We start from the raw sequence: 19,997 nt of genomic DNA, 5'->3' as shown, positions 1-19,997 counted from the left end.
TTAAATATTACATAGTAGCCCATGCATGTTTAGCTATTACAGTTTTTCTCAATCACTTTGGTGCCTTTCTCAGATCAGAAATTAAATTCTCAAAACTACTTGTTCATCCTCCACATCATGTAGTCATTTGTGTACATCATAATAGCAGTTTCTCGTTCTTTTGAACAAGCTGCAATTGGTTCGGTACATTCATGCAACTGAATATGTACATTTGTCTGCAGTTTCCTACATTATCAGTTGCTCAAAATGTATTATATAGTTCTCTGTGCAATAGTCTTCCCCCATCAGAACATCCAGTCATTAGTTCATTGTAAGTCATTTAATGCAAAATGAGTGATTTAGTTGTCCATGAGTTGTGCAGGTGAATCTTGACTTTTACGAATAAAGAGACTGTAGATCAACCAATGATAAATCAGTTCTCTGAAATTCCTCATTAAGTGCTGCAAAAGCAAAGCTCTGCCTAAGGGGTGAGTCCTGTTTTTGGCTTTCTAATTTAGTATTTTCGCTTTTGTGTCCATCCCAGATACCACACGTATGTCAGATGTCAGTTTTACGCACATTCTAAATCATAAACATCTTACATTAAAGACATCTAATAAATGCCTATTTTATACCCGATAGGAAATGTCCTATAGATGCATTACAGATGAGCAAACACTAAAACATATGTCTTGCAGATGTAAATGCAGACGTCTCAGTGATGTACGTGTGCTATCAGGGACATTTCTTTTTCATTTCTATCAAAATGCCATTGTGTACAGTTTTTTGTTTGTGTTTTGTTTTGGTTTTTTTCAGACCATTAATCAAAGTGTAACTGTGAATCCTATCCAATCTCTTTTAATCAATATCTCACATACAGTAAAGTGTAAATTTGTACTTTTGAAATGGATATATGGCATACACAAGAAGTGCAGTCTTATGCATTTCAATACAGTAACTGTCATGCAAACTACTGCCATTGTTTACATTACTAAGCATATTGACTAAGCATACAGACTATCTTGTTAGTGAACAGTGACACAAGGACTTTTCATTCTGATGACACCGATATGTTCATTGACTTAAATACTTACTTTCGAGAGATGAACTAAAGATATTGAGTGAGTTACAGGCTTTTAAAGGTAATCCATTGTGTGGTGCTGTTTGTACAAATTTTGTTTTGAGAAATGCACATAGAGCAAATATTAAGGATGATTTGAGAAATGCACCAAAGTGACAAAAACATACACAAATTGTTAACATATCATTTATTAATCATTTCTACATGTTTTGTAAATGATTATTTCATCATTAACTAATCATTTATAAATGACTTACAATTTAAGGTTATTATAAAGGGTTACCGGTTCTTCAGATCATTTGTACAGCCTGGAGTTTGTTTTTTGATTGGACTTGGGAAGTTGCTCTTCTGTGTATTTTGGGCTTAAAGGGGTCATTGGTTGCAAAGTTCACTTTTACATGTTGTTTGAACATTAATGTGTATTGTCAGTGTATGTACAAATCTACACTATAATGATAAAAATCCATGCAGTGGTTTTTAATTAATCTGTAAAAATAATATTCAGTTTTTCAAATCGAGCCGTTCTCAGATGCCTGTCGTTGTGGCGTCACATGACAGAGGACACTCCCACAATAGTTGATTGACATGAGCATCTTACCTCAGACCCGCCCTAAATCAGCTGTAACAGTCCGACCTCCAGTAAGTTAGACAAGAATATCTCTGATTGAGTGATTGAGGTGTTGTGTTTCTGGATGTAATAATGAACATAGTGGTCGTCATTTACTCCCGACATCTGAGCCGCTGAAGATGCAGTGGATTACGTTTGTTTGTGAAGGGAATGAACCTCCTGATCTACATATATCCGTCTGTGTTCACACAAATCATTCATGATCCAGATTCACTTACAGCAGAAGTGAGTATAAGGGATTTTTTATGAATCTTTGTGATCGCCTTTCCTAATAACGTGCTAGTTAGCAAGTTTAGCGGCTAAATGTGGCTAAAGTAAACAGGCTCGTCACTCCACAGAGAGAGGAGAGGGGCGGGGCGAGCAGAGCTCATTAACATTTAAAGCAAACTCGACCAGAACAGGATGATTTTTGCAAGGTAAGGTTTATAAACGGAGCTGATTTTGGCAAGGTAAAAAAAATGTGTTATTTACATTAGCATTGAGAAATTTTAACCAAAGCATGTTATAGACTTTTCATTAAGACCATAAGAGAAGGGGTGCCCAACCCTGTTCCTGGAGATCGACCTTCTTGCAGAGTTTAGTTCCAACCCTAATCAAATACACCTGTCTGTAATTATGTAATTAGCTGGTTCAGGTGTGTTTGATCAGGGCTGGACAGTTGATCTCCAGGACCAGGGTTGAGCCCTAAAGAATCATATCAACTTGGGCATCCGATGACCCCTTTAAATATAACATGGTTGCCCATGCAGATTTATCTATAAATGTAAAAGTCTAAAGCCAAAATGTATCTTTCCTTATTCATAAGAATAAGGGTGAGCGCCTTAAATCTGAATTTAATAAAGTGATATGTAACATGTGCTGCACTTAAGTGTGAAATCGACCTGACCAGAAGTGTGAAAATGGACTAAGGTTAACTTTTTTAGTTTTAGCTTCAATAATTTTGATTTTTCGCAATTATTGGACGTCTGTTTTGTGGAGGAATGGAAGGCACACATTTACTTGAAAAACTGACTTGTTAAAGTAAAATTTTAGCATAACAGATGTAATGGCTGTTACATCAAAGCAAATTTTTCTAGGTCTAAAATTGAGGTGATTTAGCAACACATAAAGCATTTTTCCAAAATGGCAGCCATGGAGCAAAGTGAGCCAAATGCTGTGGGGTAAATTGAGTCATTTTAACTTACCCCATAAGGCACTATAGTAAAGTTAAATTTACTTTTAACTTTTTTTTTTTTTTTTTAAACTTTTAAAGTTAAAAGTTAAAAGGTTACAACTTTGGTGTTCAACAAATTGTTTCAGAAATTCAAACATATTCAAACTATATTGAAATTTAAACTTCATTTGTTTGGTTTTATGTTGTTAATGTTAACTTGAAATAAAATGAGATAAAATATGACTGTTCGTAAAAGGAAATTATTAAGTTTTTAATGAGGGTTTAAATCAGATTCAGTCAGATTCAGATGGTGCATCTCTAAAAATGCTGGGTTGTTAGACATTTAATTTAATATTTGACAGTATAAATCTATATTATATAGAAATAAACAACTCATTTAGAACATTTGTATTATTTTTTATAGACATACTATTAATATGTTTTTAATAAAATATTATAACTATGATGTGTTATAGAATCAAGACAAGTCATTAGAATGGGAAATACACTTAATTACAAGAATTAAAATGTGAAAAACTGCTATATATTCTACGATTTACCTGCTGGCTTGTTGGAGCTTTGAATTCATGTTTGCATGTTTTCTACAGGACGTCCAGTACAGCTGAGGGAGGGACATGAACCCAAGGGTCGTAGCCCTGCATAAATACCAGACCATAAATATAAAACTCCCATTTACATCTTCTAGCTTTCACTTTTTATGCTTTTTGTGATTTCTCAATCTGGATTTGATAAAACTAAGGCATGGACATCAGGTGAGTGGACACTGTCAATGTAATATCTGTATTAATAAATATTCCATTTGATTTTGCTATGAACTTTGCTTGCAAAATATATCAAACAAAAAGAAAAGCATTCAGTCTGATTTAGGTAATGTTACAGATGTTACTCGCACCATGCAAGGCCATCATCTTCAGATGAATTTACAATGTTCAGCTTTCTCTAATATTTACAGTTCATTATTTAAGAAAAATAATGCCAAAACACTGCTAAATTTTGAAATGTCATGTTGAATTATGGAGTATTTTACAGTCTGCCAATTGAGGATCACTGGGTTAAGCAGTGAATACAACATTATTGCCCTGTGAAATGTTTGATTTACGTTAAAATAATATTTGTTTATTCACAACAAACGGACTTAAATTCAGGAGGACCTTAGACTGTGAGGGGTGGATCGTTCGCTATAGAAAAAAAAATTACTGACTGCACTTTTGGCATCTGGCGCTGCATTAACGGCACATATTCTCACAGAGACCAATCTATTTCAACATATAGCCTGTATATAATTTTCTTACAATTTTTCCTTTAATATTTTTCTTGTGGCCCATACATACTGAACCAAATGAGAAGAAATACACAGGTCTGTCAAATATTTTTTTAAATGCTACTTTTAACTTAAAAATAGGCAATTAACAAAACAGAGGCTCCTGCTCACTTTTCCAGTTGATTTCCCTCCAATGAAACAATGTCAGCCATTTGATATCTACTTTAAAATTGTGATATTTAAAGCTTAAAAATGCTGTAAAATTTAAAAAAAAAATTTTTTTTACAAATCCTTACATTTGCTTAAGTTCAATAGGCATTATTTATGACAAAACAACTTTAAAATTTATGTTGTTAAAAATTTTAAGGCAGTAATATCACAAACAGTCTCTAGATTCCATATTTGGTAGTACTGTGTGGTAGAAGTAATACTTACAGAGAAATGTATACATTTGTCACAGAAAAATGCATCAAACTATTTCAATGGAATTTTGATGGCACCTGGTGGCTGTTTGTGGTATAACAAAATTGCATAGGAACCACATTTTTTTTTTTTGCATAGGAACTTCTGTAGACATATGGCTTACTTATTTATTTAGTAAAATATCTGTTTTGTTTAAAATAAAAAATAGTACAGAGCATTTCTTACACTGCCAGCGATTTTACACTTCTACGATGCTCTCAAATGTATAGAAGGTTAAAGGAGAAATCCACTTCCTGATCAACAATTTACAAATAATTGACTCACCCTCTTGTCATCCAAGATGTTCATTTCTTTCTGTCTTTTGTCTGAATTTTCTCCATATAATGGACTTCATTGGTGCCCCGATTTTGAACTTCCAAAATGTAGCTTAAATGCACATTTAAAGGGCCCTAAACAATCCCAGCCGAGGAAGAAGAGTCTCATCAAGTGAAAGAATCAGTCTTTTTTTTTTTTTTTTTAAATACATTTTTTTTTTAAAAAATTTTTAGCACAAAAGCTCATGTAGCACAGGCTCTGGGATGTGAGTCCACAATTCTACGAATTAGTGATGGGTCATCCTTGAGTGACACAAGCTGTCCACAATCTTCATCCCTTGAAGGCCCCAGGGTGTCCTGTTCCACGGAGTTCTGTGCATAATTGGCCCATGGGAGGAATCGGAGGAATCTGATGTACCATCCCAGCTCTTGGATCTTTCACTCACAAGCTGACTGAGACCTCTAGGAGCTTACAGAATGCTCTCCAGACATGAGAGACGAACTGAGAACCTCTATGTCCTCTGGTATATCGTAATTCCTGAAGACATGATGAAATAGACATTCAGCAGTTTCTATGGCTGTATGAAGGCCTTTGAGGAGGATCAGGCGGCATGCCTTTGAGAACCAGTCTATGGACACCAATATGCAGATATTACCCTTAGAGGTAAGTCTGTGACAAAGTCCACTCCAAAGACCTGGGTCTTCGAGGAACAAGCAAGGGAACCAACTTCCCAGAAGGGAACTGCCTTGGGGTCTTGGAGATGGCACAGACTAAGCAACTGCGGACGTACCGAATGACATCCTGGGTCATACTGGGCCTGCAGAACCGTGAGGGTGCGCTAGCTGCCTGGGTGTCCAGAGCCCTGGAACTCATTAAGGAAGCCCAGAAAGGTTGCAGAGAGGATAGCTCGGAGCGAGTGGCGATGAAAATCTGATCTTCTAGGTCCCACTGAATGGGTCAGATGCGGACGGCTGGAGGGAGAATAGGTTCTGGATCCGTGGGGGCATCAGGTGAGTGGAGACGAGAGAGTGAATTGGCCTTGACATTACATTCTCCGGGTAGAGTGATGGAGAAATCAAACCTGGTGAAGAACAGCACCCGATGTGCTTGCCTTGGGTTTAGTCTTTTGGCTTTTTGTAAATACTCCAGGTTCTTGTGATCAGTAACGACTATAAATGGGTGTCCAGCTCCCTCCAGCCAGTGTCGCCACTCCTCCAGAGCTAACGTGATGGCATTAGTTCTCGGTTGCCGATTTTGAAGTTCTGCTCCGCTGGGGTGAGCTTACTTGAGTAATAAGCACAAGGATGTAGGCGAGGAGGCTCTCCGCGGTACTGTGATAGCACTGCTCCCCAGCCAGTGGTGTCCACTTCAACCACGAATGGGAGCATTGGATCCGGGTGTTGGAGAATGGGAGCAGTGCTGAATGCATCCTTTAGGATTTGGAATTATTTCTGAGCTTCAGGATTCCAGGACAGAGATGTGGGCTTTCCACAGTGTAAGAAGGTCAGAGGGGCCATGAGGAGACTGAAGTTCTGGATGAATCGCTGGTAGAAGTTGGAGAATCCTAGAAATCTTTGAAGATCTTTGACTTTCTGGGGTTGTGGTCCATCTGAATACCTTCAAGGCTGATGACGTAACCGAGGAACTGAAAGGTGGTATGGTGGAACTCACAATTCTCCAGCATCAGGTAGAGGTTGTGTTCTCTGAACAGGTGGCTGCCTGCTTGCTGAACACATCCTGGAACGCCCTGTACCAGGTGGGATGGTGTGCTCCTCCTTAGGTTCCAGACTTTCCACGAGAGTTGAACAGATTTGGACAGATGAAGGCTTGACGGCAGGATGAAGAACATCTGTAAGACAGTTCTGGTAACATGATTCACTCCACTTGGTAATCACTCAGTAATCCCACCTGACTTCCGGAGAGTGTTGAGCCAGCCACAGGCATCTCAGGATGATATCCACAGTGGATCCCTCCAGTACCAGAAATGATATGGTTTCTTGGTGAAGACATCCAACTTGTAATGTGACAGGAGTGGGTTGATATCTGACTCGTCCACGCTCCAGCTGTTTTCCCTGGATGGTCTTGACTCGGAGCTCCTGGGTGTGTCTTCAGCAAGGTAGGTGCAGACTTCTTAGGAGATACTGGGAGACGAAGTTGCCCAAGGAGCCAGAGTCGACAAGGGCAGGCACTGAAATGGAATGACGTGGAGTGAGAAGTTGTATTGTTGTGATAATGTGGTAACATCTGGGACTAACCGGAGTGTACTCGCCGCTGGGCATGGGGTCGTGTTGAACAGGTCTTGATGAGGTGTCCCGTGGATCCACAATAGAGACAGAGACCTGCGGCGAGATGTCAAGCTCGTTCGGTACATGAAAGGCGAGTGGTGTCTATTAGCATCGGTTCTGGTACTGGAGAGTGGCAGCGGGTGAAGGCGATGAGTAAGCGGTCTCCTCAGGTTGGCAGGCTGTGAGGCGTTGGGAAATCCTGACGGCTCTTTGCACGAAACTCTCAAGTCCAACGGTGTCATCATAAATCACCATTTGTGCACAGATGAGCGGATCCAGCCCTTGACGGTAGGTGGTTAGGAGGGCGGTTTCATTCCAACCACTGGTGGCTGATAGAGTGCGAAACTGAAGAGTGTGAATTCCAAATCGGTCCCACAACAAAGCTCTACCCATGAGCAGGTATATTAAGAAAGTGGACTTTTCTGACACAAATTTCTGGGGCAGCATTTCAATAAACAATGAAACTTGGAGTAAAAAAATGCTACACTCTACCAGTTCACCAGAGTATGGTGCTGGAATGGCCATGAGACAGATGATGGTGGTGTGACCAGTGTAAGAGAGGCCCGGATGGTGCTGACCAGCTCTTCCAGAGCATCTACGGGAGCGGGACACTAAGATTCCATCTCTGGTTGACAAAGTAAGTACGTCTGACTTTCTGTCAGCAATCACCACGATGAGACTGAGGTAAGTGAAACGAATCACTGAGTTTATTGAGAGGATCTGAGGTAAACAAGACAGCACTGCAATGGTGAGTAATGTAGCAATGGAATGAGTTCAGAGTTCTTATCTGGATCATGACAATGGCCTTGTATTTCAGGCAATCTGAGGAACTGTGGTTCGAAGGAGCAGAGGACTGGAATTCAGTGGAGCAGCAGCTAGGTAAGCACACAGGTAAGGAGTCAGGTAAGGTCTGCATAGAAGACAGTAGACCAGACACTGTCCAAATGTAACTGAGCATGTTTTATAGGAGCGGTAATAAGTCTTAACCAGCTGCTCCGGTCAAGAGTGGGTGATTTGAACAGACCATGTTCTGGACAATTAGATTGTCTTGTTAGCTCTACACTCTGTTTCTTACTTTTTTAGGAGATTTGGTTATTGGGGGCATTGGATTTAAAAGAGTTAAGCGCATGTCTAACATAATGATTCGGGACCACTGAATATGGCATGTTTATGCCGAGGAAGAAGGGTCTTATCTAGTAAAAAGATTGGTTATTTTCATTAAAAAAACATACAAATCAAATACTTTTTAATCTCAAATGCATGTCTTGTCTTGCTCTGACTGAACTCTGGCTCAAGACAGTTAGGGCATGTCTGAAAAACTGCAAACGTAATTTCTCCCTCAACTTAAAAAATTATTTCATAATCATCTTACATCGCTGCAGAAGTACAGACACAGTGTTTGCAAAGTGAACATGCAAAGAAGATCAAAGAAAAATCCAGAATTTCTTAACTCACCCGACTCTGTCCAAGAAGCAACGTCTATGGCTTTAGATATTTTATCTAAAATGTGACAAACATTTTTTTACATTCCTCTGCGGAACATTCATCTGCAACAGCATCTAAAACATCTCGAGCGCTCACACCTGTGGTCACGGTTGGTTCTTCTATATCAGTATGGTCGGGTGTTGGAAGTGATAATGTTAATGTGTTGGTCTCTGTGTCCCCTAGCAAATGTTAAATATCTCTGCAATACAAATGCGTACATCTTTGCCTTTTAATGTGATTCCAGATCAGTCCTGTGCAAAATACTGCTGATGGTCATATCCACATCATTCTCCACAACCTGGTGTATAAACTCAAGGTACGGAATCAGTTACATCTTTTCGGTGTGTTCCATCATTATTTAATAGACGTGATCAAACAGGTAATAAAAGAGACTGCAACACTTAAAAGACGAAGAAGAAACCCTCCTTGTTGTTTAATCAACTGTCTCTTTTGACTCCAACTTTCTTATCACCAATGAATATGATTTCAGTTTTTCTTCTGTTCAGCTTCTGGTTTTGCTGATGTGTGAAAGGGATATTACCCTGGAGGACTTTAAGAGCTAATTCACACAAATATAAAATGAACTCGTCTGTGGCAGCCTGTCAAATATTTTTAATAATTTTAAAAGTGAGTGGTGTCATGGTATTTGCAATTTGTTTAAAATCAATATCTGGTTCTGGTTGCTCATCAGACATCAGTCTCACGGTTTAATAATTTTAGAGATATTTTTAATAATATTGAGATTTTTTTAATTTCCTCTATGATTTTTGTGCAGTTTTTGCCATTTTCAGGCCTTGTACTTTAACAAACTCTCTCTACAGTTTTAATCGGATCATCTTCAAATTTGGTGAGTTGGATCATAAGGCCTTTGCAGTGCTAAATTGCAAAGATCTGGAGTTTTTGTCAAAGGGCGTATGCCTGGCAACCTGACAAATTTCTATATTTCGCTATGAAACAGGAAGTTGCTGCAACTCAGGAATGAAGTGTCTGATCTGCCCCAAACTTTACGTTTGATAAGAGTCCTGGCCTAAACACTTTTACATGCCAGTATTCAGTTATAGTCCCAATTAAACAAATGAGATGAAAATATATACTTCATTTATTTATTATGAAAAATTATTCAGCGTTAAATATTTGTGAGTTGCAAAAGTATGTGTATCTCTAGAATCAGCAGCTAATCTGAAGGTGAAATTCGAGTCTGTCTGTTCAGAAGTGTTTTCAGTCTATAGGATGACAATTAGGTGTCAGTTTATGCCCTGTTTTATTCAAAGAACAGGGATCTATTAAAGTCTGATCATGTTTGTGAAAGTGAATCATGGCACAAACAAAGGAGATCTCTGAGGACCTCAGAAAAAGTTGTTGTTGCTCATCAGGCTGGAAAAGGTCACAAAACCATCTCTAAAGACTTAAATCCACAATCAGACAGATTGTGTACGAATGGAGGAAATTCTAGACCACAGTTACCCTCCCTAGAAGTGGTCGACGAACAAAGATCCCTCCAAAGCAAGATGTATAATAGTTTCTGAGGTTGCGAAGAATCCCAGGATAACTTCTAAGGAACTAAAGGCCTTTGTTATGTTGGTTAATGTTGAAATTCATGAGACCATCATCAGGAGAACAATGAACAACCATGGTGTGCATGGCAGGGTTGCAAGAAGAAAGCCACAACTCTCCAAAAAACAGTCTGCAGTTTGATAAAGATCATGTGTAAAAGTCAGAGGCTACTGGAGAAATCTTTTGTAGACGGATGAGACCAAAATATAATTTTTGGTTTAATTAAAAAGTGGTATGTTTGTAAAAATAAAAACACTGCATTCCAGCATAAGAAGAACCTTATCCCATCTGTGAAAAATGGTGGGGGTAGTATCACGGTTTGGGCCTGTTTTGCTGCATCTGGGCCATCATTGATGGAACAATAAATTCTGAATTACACCAGCAAATTCTAAAGGAAAATGTCAGCACATCTGTCCAGGAACTAAAATTTAAAGAGAAATTGGGTCATGCAGCAAGACAACGACCCCAAGCGCACAAGTCATTCTACCAAAAAAGAAAAAAGAAGATTGAGAACGAAGAAAATTTTCACGTTATCACATTGGACTCAAACTTACTGACTTTGTTCACACTGGGTATATGTACGTCTTAGAATTTTTTTTTTAATTTTTGTCATTTTTTGTGGGTTTTATTTCACCTAGTCACACTCATGCTGTTCCTGGTCAAAAATGACCGGACTCCAAACAACTACTCATAAATCTGTCATTATTATATATTATCACCAAATATTGGATTCATTCTTTTTGTCTACTTGTTTTCTTTCATTTAGGACTGGGTTTGTCTTTCTAATTGCATCTGATTAATCGTAGGCCTCAATTATCTGAGAGTAGGTACCTCGTTTTTTGAGTGAAAAATATTTTTAAATGAATAATTTTCACAATATGAGATTAAAAAAATGTTTCTAATACTAATGTGCTTTAATGTTTAATCAGGAAGTTTACTTTTAAATCCCAGTCAAAAATGACCGGACTCCAAAAAACTGCTTATAAATCTGTTATTATGCTATATTATCACCAAATATTGGATTCAATCTTTTTGTCAACTTGTTTTCTTGTATTTAGCACTGGTTTTGTGTTTCTATTTGCATCTGATAAATTGTAGGCCTCATTTATCTGAGACTGCACTGTTTCTCACACTAGTGTGCTTTAATGTTTAATCAGGATGTTTGCTTTTAAATGCTTTTATTTTGTACAAAATTGCACAAAGTCACACTTGTCAAAAATGGCCAGCCACTGAAAATGAATGGGGAAGATCACAAACAGGATCTTTATTTTGAAATGCTTTTAATTTCTGAAAAGGAGCACAAAGTAACACTTATGAGATACAAGAAAGAACACATTAAGATTATTTACATTATAAAATTTCATGGAACAACAAACCAAAACTCTTATATTTCAGTTATATATGTCCTGCACACTGACACTGTCAAACAGACAATATCATGGAACAAATAGATAAAAAAGTGAAGACAAACTTTAGGTTGGCTTGAGAAAGCCACACCAGAAAGTTTGAAAAGTTTTAAGAAAAAAAATAGCATGGTTCTAGCATGATTAGCATGTTAATAGCATGTTTTTAACGTGATTAGCAAGTCATTAGCATGTTGCTAGCATGTTTCTAACATTATTAGCAAGTTATTAGTATGATTCTAGCATAATTAGCAAGTTGTTAGCATGTTGCTAGCATGATTCTAGCATGATTAGAATGTTAATAGCATGTTGATAGCATGATTAGCAAATTATTAGCAAGTTACTAGTATGGTTCTAACATAATTAACAAGTTGTTAGCAAGTTACTAGCATGACTAGCATATTAATAGCATGTCGCTAGCATGATCAGCAAGTTATTAACATGTTGCTAGCATGGTTCTAGCATGATTAGAATGTTAATAACGTGTTGTTAACTTGACAAGCAAGTTATTAACATGTTGCTAGTGGGTTAACAAGTTACTAGTATGGTTCTAACATAATTAACAAGTTGTTACCAAGTTAATAGCATGATTAGCATGTTAATAGCATGTTCCTAGCATGATTAGCAAGTTATTAGCAAGTTACTAGTATGATTCTGGCATAATTATCAAGTTGTTAGCAAGTTCCTAGCATGATTAACATGTAGCATGTTGCTAGCATGATTCTAGCATGATTAGAATGTTAATAACATGTTGCTTACATGATTAGCAAGTTATTAACATGTTGCTAGCATGTTGTTAGCATGATTAGCAAGTTACTAGTATGATTCTAACATAATTAGCAAGTTACTAGCATGAATAGCATGTCAATAGCATGTTGCTAGCATGATTAACAAGTTATTAGCAAGTTACTAGTATGATTCTAACATAATTAGCAAGTTGTTAGCAAATTACTAGCATGATTAGCATGTTATTAACATGTTGCTAGCATGATTCTAACATTTTTCTAATGTTAATAACATGTTGCTAACATGATTAGCAAGTTAATAACATGTTGCTAGCATGTTTCTGGCATGATTAGCATGTTAATAGCATGTTGCTAGCATGATTAACAAGTTATTAGCAAGTTACTAGTATGATTCTAACATAATTAGCAAGTTACTAGCATGATTAGCATGTTATTAACATGTTGCTAGCATAATTCTAGCATGATTCTAATGTTAATAACATGTTGCTAACATGATTAGCAAGTTAATAACATGTTGCTAGCATGTTTCTGGCATGATTAGCATGTTAATAGCATGTTGCTAGCATGATTAACAAGTTATTAGCAAGTTACTAGTATGATTCTAGCATAATTAGCAAGTTACTAGCATGAATAGCATGTTAATAGCATGTTGCTAGCATAATTAACAAGTAATTAGCAAGTTACTAGTATGATTCTAACATAATTAGCAAGCTGTTAGCAAGTTACTAGCATGATTAGCATGTTATTAACATGTTGCTAGCATAATTCTAGCATGATTCTAATGTTAATAACATGTTGCTAACATGATTAGCAAGTTAATAACATGTTGCTAGCATGTTTCTGGCATGATTAGCATGTTAATAGCATGTTGCTAACATGATTAGCAGGTGCTTGCATGTTACTTGCAAAAAAAAACAAAAAAAAACATGTTAGTAGCATGATTCTAGCATGATTGATATGTTAATAGCATGTTGCCTATGATTAATCAGATGCGAATAGAAAACCAAACCCAGTCAAAGAAAACAAGTTGACAAAAAGAATGAATCCAATATTTGGTGATAATAAACCATAATGACAGATTTATAAGCAATTATTTGGAGTCCGGTCATTTTTGACCGGGAACACCACGACTGTGACAGGAATCCGAACACAACCAGAGCGTTAATTCAACTTAAATATCTAAGTTGTCACTTAGTACAAGTTAACATTTCAAGTTGACTAAACTTTGAGTTGACTGAACTTAAATTTTATTTTACAGAGTAATATTAATTACATGTACTTACTATATGGTTAGTGTTAGGATTAAAGTTTGGCTTAGGGTCACTTGCATGTACTTGTGAATAATTAATTGTTATTATAATAGTAAGTACACTGTAAAAAAACAATTTGTTGAGTCAACTTAAAATAATTTGTAACCTGGCTGCCTTAAAATTGCAAGTTCAGTCAACTCAAAAAATGTTTATTAAACTTGAAATGTTAAATTATACTAAGTGACCACTTAGATATTTGAGTTGAATCAACTTAAAATTTAAGGCGGCTGGGTTACTTACCCATCTGTTAAGTTTAGCAAGCACAAATATATAAGTTGTTACTTAGTACAACTTAACATTTCAAGTTGACTAAACTTATTTTAGTTGAATAAACTTACAAATTTAAGGCAGCAGGGTAACAAATTATTTTAAGCTGACTTAATTGTGTTTTTTATTTTTTACAGTGTACGTGTAACATGTAACCTTAAAATAAAGTGTTACTTGAATACATTTATTACAATAAATTAATGGACATTGTATTTTTGTTCTGTGGCACAGGACACAGTTAGAGGAACGTCTCACAGCGTATGTCAAGGACACACTCAAATACATTGAGACCGCAAAGGACTTCTGTGACCAAAACCAGAAATGGACCTCTGAGAGAAAGGCAGAGCTTGACAAGATGAGAGACATCAATGAAAATCAGCAGGAGGGGAATCTCGGCGCTGTTATAACAGACACATTAAAGGGGCTGGAGAAACTTGAGCCCTTCCTGGATGCGGTGGAGAAGCTAACAGTGACCTCACAACACGTCTTCAGAGGACAGATCTTCCTGCTGTGGGGAAAGAGCCCTGAAATTGTGCAGTTAGTCATCACAAATGCCAACACAGATGCTCCTGTCCTCATCCTCTTTAAAAGAAATGCGAAAACCTTCTTCCAGCCTCTACTCAATAACGTGAATGTCCTGATCTTTCAGCTAAACAACTATGTACTCAAAACAAAACAACTTTGTAGCAGAATGAGACGAAGGTGAGTTCTGAAATTCCTGTTAAAAGAAATTTTTTGCTCAGAAGTTACAGTTCTGCCATCATTTAATCACCTTCACGTCATTTTGAACTCATATCACTTTCTTTTTTTCCTGCATGTTTTGTTGTTGTTTTTCATGCAAAATAAGTTTTAGTTTAAGTTTTTTCATTTATTTTTTTTTGCTCATTTTTTTCTATTATTATTAAACATACAGTATCTCACAAAAGTGAGTACACCCCACAAAAGTGAGTACATCTTCTCAAGGGACAATACTATAGAAATGAAACTTGGATATATTTTAGAGTAGTCAATGTGCAGCTTGTATAGCAGTGTATATTTATTGTCCCCTAAAAATGACTCAACATACAGCCATTTGTCACGAATCTGGTCGGTGTCCCGCTGTCCGCTCACCACCAGATGTCACTCTCACCCCATTATCTCACTCTGACTGTTGTACTACACCCCAGACTACATTCCCCATCAGCCATTGCACTTCATCCGTGACCAATCAGTGGCACTATAAAAGCCCCGGTCTTTCCCCTTGCAAACCACGGAGTATTGTGAGTTGTTATTGTTGTATTTCCATTGTTAGCGTTTCCTTGTTCCTAGTTCCTAGTTCTTTGTTCTCTCGCCTGGCTCCCCCGTTTTTCGACTGTTCGCCGCCTGCCTTTTTGGACTATCTATCGTTATTGGATTATTCTCTACGACTGCCTGTGATTTACCTGTTCGCTGGGCTTAGAGGCTTGACTGGGTTCATACGCGAGCTTTTATTAATAGGACGAGACAAAGACATGGTCGTACAGGCAGGGTCGAGACAGGAGCAAACAGGCGGCGAACAGTCGAAAAACCGGGGAGCCAGGCGAGAGGACAAAGAACTAGGAACAAGGAACAAGGAACAAGGAAACGCTAACAATGGAAATACAACAATAACAACTCACAATACTCCGTGGTTTGCAAGGGGAAAGACCGGGGCTTTTATAGCGCCACTGATTGGTCGCGGATGAAGTGCAATGGCTGATGGGGAATGTAGTCTGGGGTGTAGTACAACAGTCAGAGTGAGATAATGGGGTGAGAGTGACATCTGGTGGTGAGCGGACAGCGGGACACCGACCAGATTCGTGACTCCATTATTGTCAACAAAAGTGATACCCTAAATCAAAACTGTGTCCAATGTGTCAATATCTTGTGTTAGCACCATTGTTATCTAGCACTGCCTTAATCATTCTAGGCATGGAATTTACCAGAGCTGCACAGGTTGTTTCTGGGATCCTCTTCAAATCCTCCATAATGACATCATGGAGCTGCTGGATGTTAGACACAAGGTGCCGCTTGAGGATGCCCCACAGGTGCTCAGTAGGGTTCAGGTCAGATCACCTTTACCTGCACCTTTCGCAGCAAGGCAGTTGTCATCTTGGTGGTGTGTTTGGGGTCATTATCATGTTGGAAAACTGCCATTCGACCCAGTTTCTGAAGGGAAGGCATCATGTTCTGCTTCAGAAATGCACAGTACATAATGGAATCCATGTTTCCCTCAATGAACCACAGCTCCCCAGTACCAGCAGCACTAATGCAGCCCCCCCAATTTTCTTGGTACTCCTCACCAGGGCATCACCACACATGCTGGACACCATCTGAGCCAAACAAGTTTATCTTAGTCTCATCAGACCATAGGAATACTTCCAGTAATTCATGCTCTTGGACAGGTTGTCTTCAGCAAACTTCAGAAGAGGCTTCCTTCATGGATGACGCCAATGCAAACCGACTTGTTGCAGTGTGCGGCGTATGGTCTGAGCACTGACAATCGGACCTTCTACTTCTGCAACCTCTAAAGCAATGCTGGCAGCACTCATGCATCTGTTTTTTTTTCAGAACGAGCACTTAACTTCATTGATCAGCCCTTGCAAGGCCTATTCTGAATGGATCCCATCTTGGAAAACCTCTGTATGACCCCGGCCACAATACTGTAACTCAGTTTCAGGTTGTTACTGAACCTGTTACTGAATTGTAATTCTCAAATCTTGTTGAACATCCAGTGGTCAATATGAGACAATTGTACTCAAAGCACCAAATTTTAACAGCTCTAATACAAGATACACAACTTTGTATGGTCCTGTCAAGCAGACAAAAACATAAACGTGATGAATAGGACATGTGGCTTTGCATGGTTAAATGACATGACGTGCTGTTATCACTTAGGGTGTACTCACTTTTGTTGACAATAATGGCTGTATGTTGACTTATTTTCAGGGGACAGTAAATATACACTGCTGAACAAGCTGCACATTGACTACTCTAAAATATATCCAAGTTTCATTTCTAAAGTATTGTTCCTTAAGAAGATATACTAAAAACATCGATGAAATGTGAGTGGTGTACTCACTTTTGTGAGATACTGTACCTACATTTAAGTGTTGATAAAAAGAGAATGCTTACAGACTTTTATTGTTTGTTTAATTCAGAGGCTCGCTTCTTTATTTTTATGTATTGCATGTTCAGTTATTCATACAACAAAGTATTCTGAGGGCCATGAAATATTAGTGAAATGCTGGCGATGACTGGCCTTTTTTTAATGCTGGCGGGGAAAGAGTTAAACATGTGCCAAAGGCACTGGAATATCACTGTGCTATATGAATATTTGTATGAGTAAACATGCACATTTAAATGGAGTTGTTCAGTTTAGCAATATGGTGCTTACAGGAGAAGTCCACTTCCAAAACAACGATTCACATATAATGTATTCACCCCCTTGTCATCCAAGATGTTCATGTCTTTCTTTCTTCAGTCGTAAAGAAATTATATTTTTTGAGGAAAACATTTCAGCATTTTTCTCCATATGATGGACTGATATGGTACGATTTTGCACTTCCAAAATGTAGCTTAAATGCATCTTTTTTTTTCTGGTTCATGACAGTTTATGTGTATGTGGAAAAAACTCCCATCTCATGTTCTCCCTCAACTTCAAAATCGTCCTATATCACTGTTTTACCTTTTTTGTTAAGGGTGTTTGATCTTCTTTGTAAACACTGTGTCTGTTCTTCTGCAGTGATGGAGGATGATTCTGAAATGATTTTTGAAGTTGAGGGAGAAAATACGATTGGAGTTTTTCGACATACACTAACTGTCTTGAGTCAGAATACACAGAGTTCAGGGAGAGAAAAACAAGACGAGCGTTTGAGATTAAAAAGTATATGAACTGTATTATTTTTAATGAAAATAACCTGAATAACGGTTTCGCTAGATAAGACCCTTTTTCTTGGCTGCGATTGTTTACAAACGCATTTGGGATCATTTGAAGATGCATTTAAACTGCATTTTGGGAGTTCAAAATCGGGGTGTCATGAATACGTTGTGTGTGGGAATGACGAGGAGGAGCGAGAAAGTCCAATGCAATAATGTTTATTAAAGTAATCCACAGAAGGCAGGAACAGACGGGAACAGTGGGGGAATCCAAAACAAACAACCACAACGAAACCCAAACAAAACAGAATGACAATGTAATCACCGACAAAGAAGACACTCACAACCAAACCTTAAATACACAGAACTAACCAATCAGGGGAAAATATTGAGACAATGACGTAATAACAAGAAACGGAAACGGAAGGACCAAATATGGGCAACATGAGGAAAACACAGACAACAACAGCCCAAAGGGTCTGACACGGGGCACCATATCAGTCCATTATAAGGAAAAAAAATGCTGAAATGTTCTTCAGTCTTTACGACTGAAGAAAGAAAGACATGAACATCTGGATGGATGACAAGGGGGTGACTACATTATATGTGAATCTACGTTTTGAAATTGTACTTCTCCTTTAAGACAAGATTTGCTCCAGATTTGATGTCAGTGCATCAGATGGCGCAAAGGGTCTTAAGCTATACAAATTAAGTTTCTTAACCAAAACAGCATTAAATCACTTTAGATTTTTACTAAATACCATAATTCTTAACATTTTTTTCTATTCATGTTTTCTCAACAGTTTAGATTTGTCTGGAAAAATCTATAAGTAAGTATACAGTATGTGTTTCTCACCTCATTCAAGACTGAGATTTAAAAAAAAAAAACAGTGACAAGTCTTTGTTAATTACACTGAAATTCTTTACAGACGTGAAACAGGTCAACCTTCAGTGAAGCTCATTTTGAGAGCAAGTGAGAACGACATGAATCAAATGCTTGATCATTTGAAGCAGTTGCGTGAAATCAGGTGAGACCTTAATCTTAGCCATTTTTAAATCAAGTGGATTATGAACTATATGATCAACTCCATATTCTTTCTCTTTGTCCAGGATGGACGAGCACACTCGGCTAGCGTACCTTTTTCAGGAAGATGCTCAGAAATTCACTGACGTGTTCGGTGAACGTCGCTCTAGAATGTGGCAGTTACTGTCAGATCTGGAGGACACGGCAGTTCACCTGGACAGGATGAAGAAGGGGGCCAGTATATCCACTGTGGTTGGTAGTTCAGTGGGGATAATAGGGGGTGTCTTGTCTGTTCTTGGAGTCGTTCTTATCCCTGTCACTGCAGGAACATCACTGGGTCTTACTGTGGCAGGGGCCGGTCTGGGGGGCATCAGTGGAGTCAATGCTCTTGTAACAGACAGCACTGAAATGGCAGTCAACAGTCACCATGAGCACAAAGCACAAAGCTATTTAAAGAGTTTCAAGGATGACATGATAAAGATTGAAGACTGTTTGAATGAACTGGTCAACAGTGAAAGACCTTTAGTGCAGCCTAGTGGAGTTGATGCAGCAAAAATTGTGCGCTTAACTGGAGAAGTGATTAGAGGGGGTGTGAATGTGCTGGGTATAGCTGAAACTATTCCACTGTACAAAAGTACAAAAGCACTTAGGGTAGCAATGAGGGAGTTAAATATGGCCCGTAACATACCACAGGTGGCTACATACCTGTCTAGGACAGAGCAGGTGGCAAAATCGAAAATGATGACGACCTTAAGGGTTACTGGACGTATAACTGGCATCATTAATTTTCTCTTTATTGGCCTGGATGGCTATTCTATTTATGAAGCAAGTCAAAAATCTTGCACAAGGGAGCGAGACTGAGGTCTCTAAACTCATCCGCTCCAGGGCAGTTCTGTGGAAATCTGAGCTGGAGGCCTGGGAGAAAATGTACGACTCCTTATGCATAGGAAAAGAGACGATTAGCAAGAGACAGGAGATTTTGGAGAAACCATTTTTTCTTTAAATATAGAAATGTGCATGAAAGGACATTTATTCAAATGTTCCCATAATTGTTTTTTTTGTAAAACATTAAATCAAGCACAGCACATCACCCGTGTTTCTGCATGTAAAAATCTGAATGAACAGGTTTAGCAGATCAAAATGATTGATTCCTTCAGAAATATGTACTAATAACATGCATTTACTG

General features: G+C 38.0%; 1 protein-coding gene across 1 annotated transcript; it reads left to right on the top strand.

The window, feature by feature from the left end:
- The first annotated feature begins 3,476 nt into the window (after nt 1-3,476).
- Nucleotides 3,477-19,672, top strand: LOC127160265 (uncharacterized). Its single transcript, XM_051102926.1, has 6 exons — nt 3,477-3,614; nt 8,876-8,947; nt 14,143-14,613; nt 18,591-18,617; nt 18,717-18,815; nt 18,898-19,672. Exons 1-6 carry the CDS (start codon nt 3,604-3,606, stop codon nt 19,670-19,672), a joined length of 1,455 nt encoding a protein of 484 aa, XP_050958883.1. The 5' UTR covers nt 3,477-3,603.
- The last annotated feature ends 325 nt before the right edge of the window (nt 19,673-19,997 follow it).

This window comes from Labeo rohita, unplaced genomic scaffold, assembly GCF_022985175.1.
Source record: "Labeo rohita strain BAU-BD-2019 unplaced genomic scaffold, IGBB_LRoh.1.0 scaffold_308, whole genome shotgun sequence".
NCBI lineage: Eukaryota > Metazoa > Chordata > Actinopteri > Cypriniformes > Cyprinidae > Labeo > Labeo rohita.
Note: the sequence above shows the minus strand (reverse complement) of the source record. Positions and strands in the feature narration are given on the sequence as shown.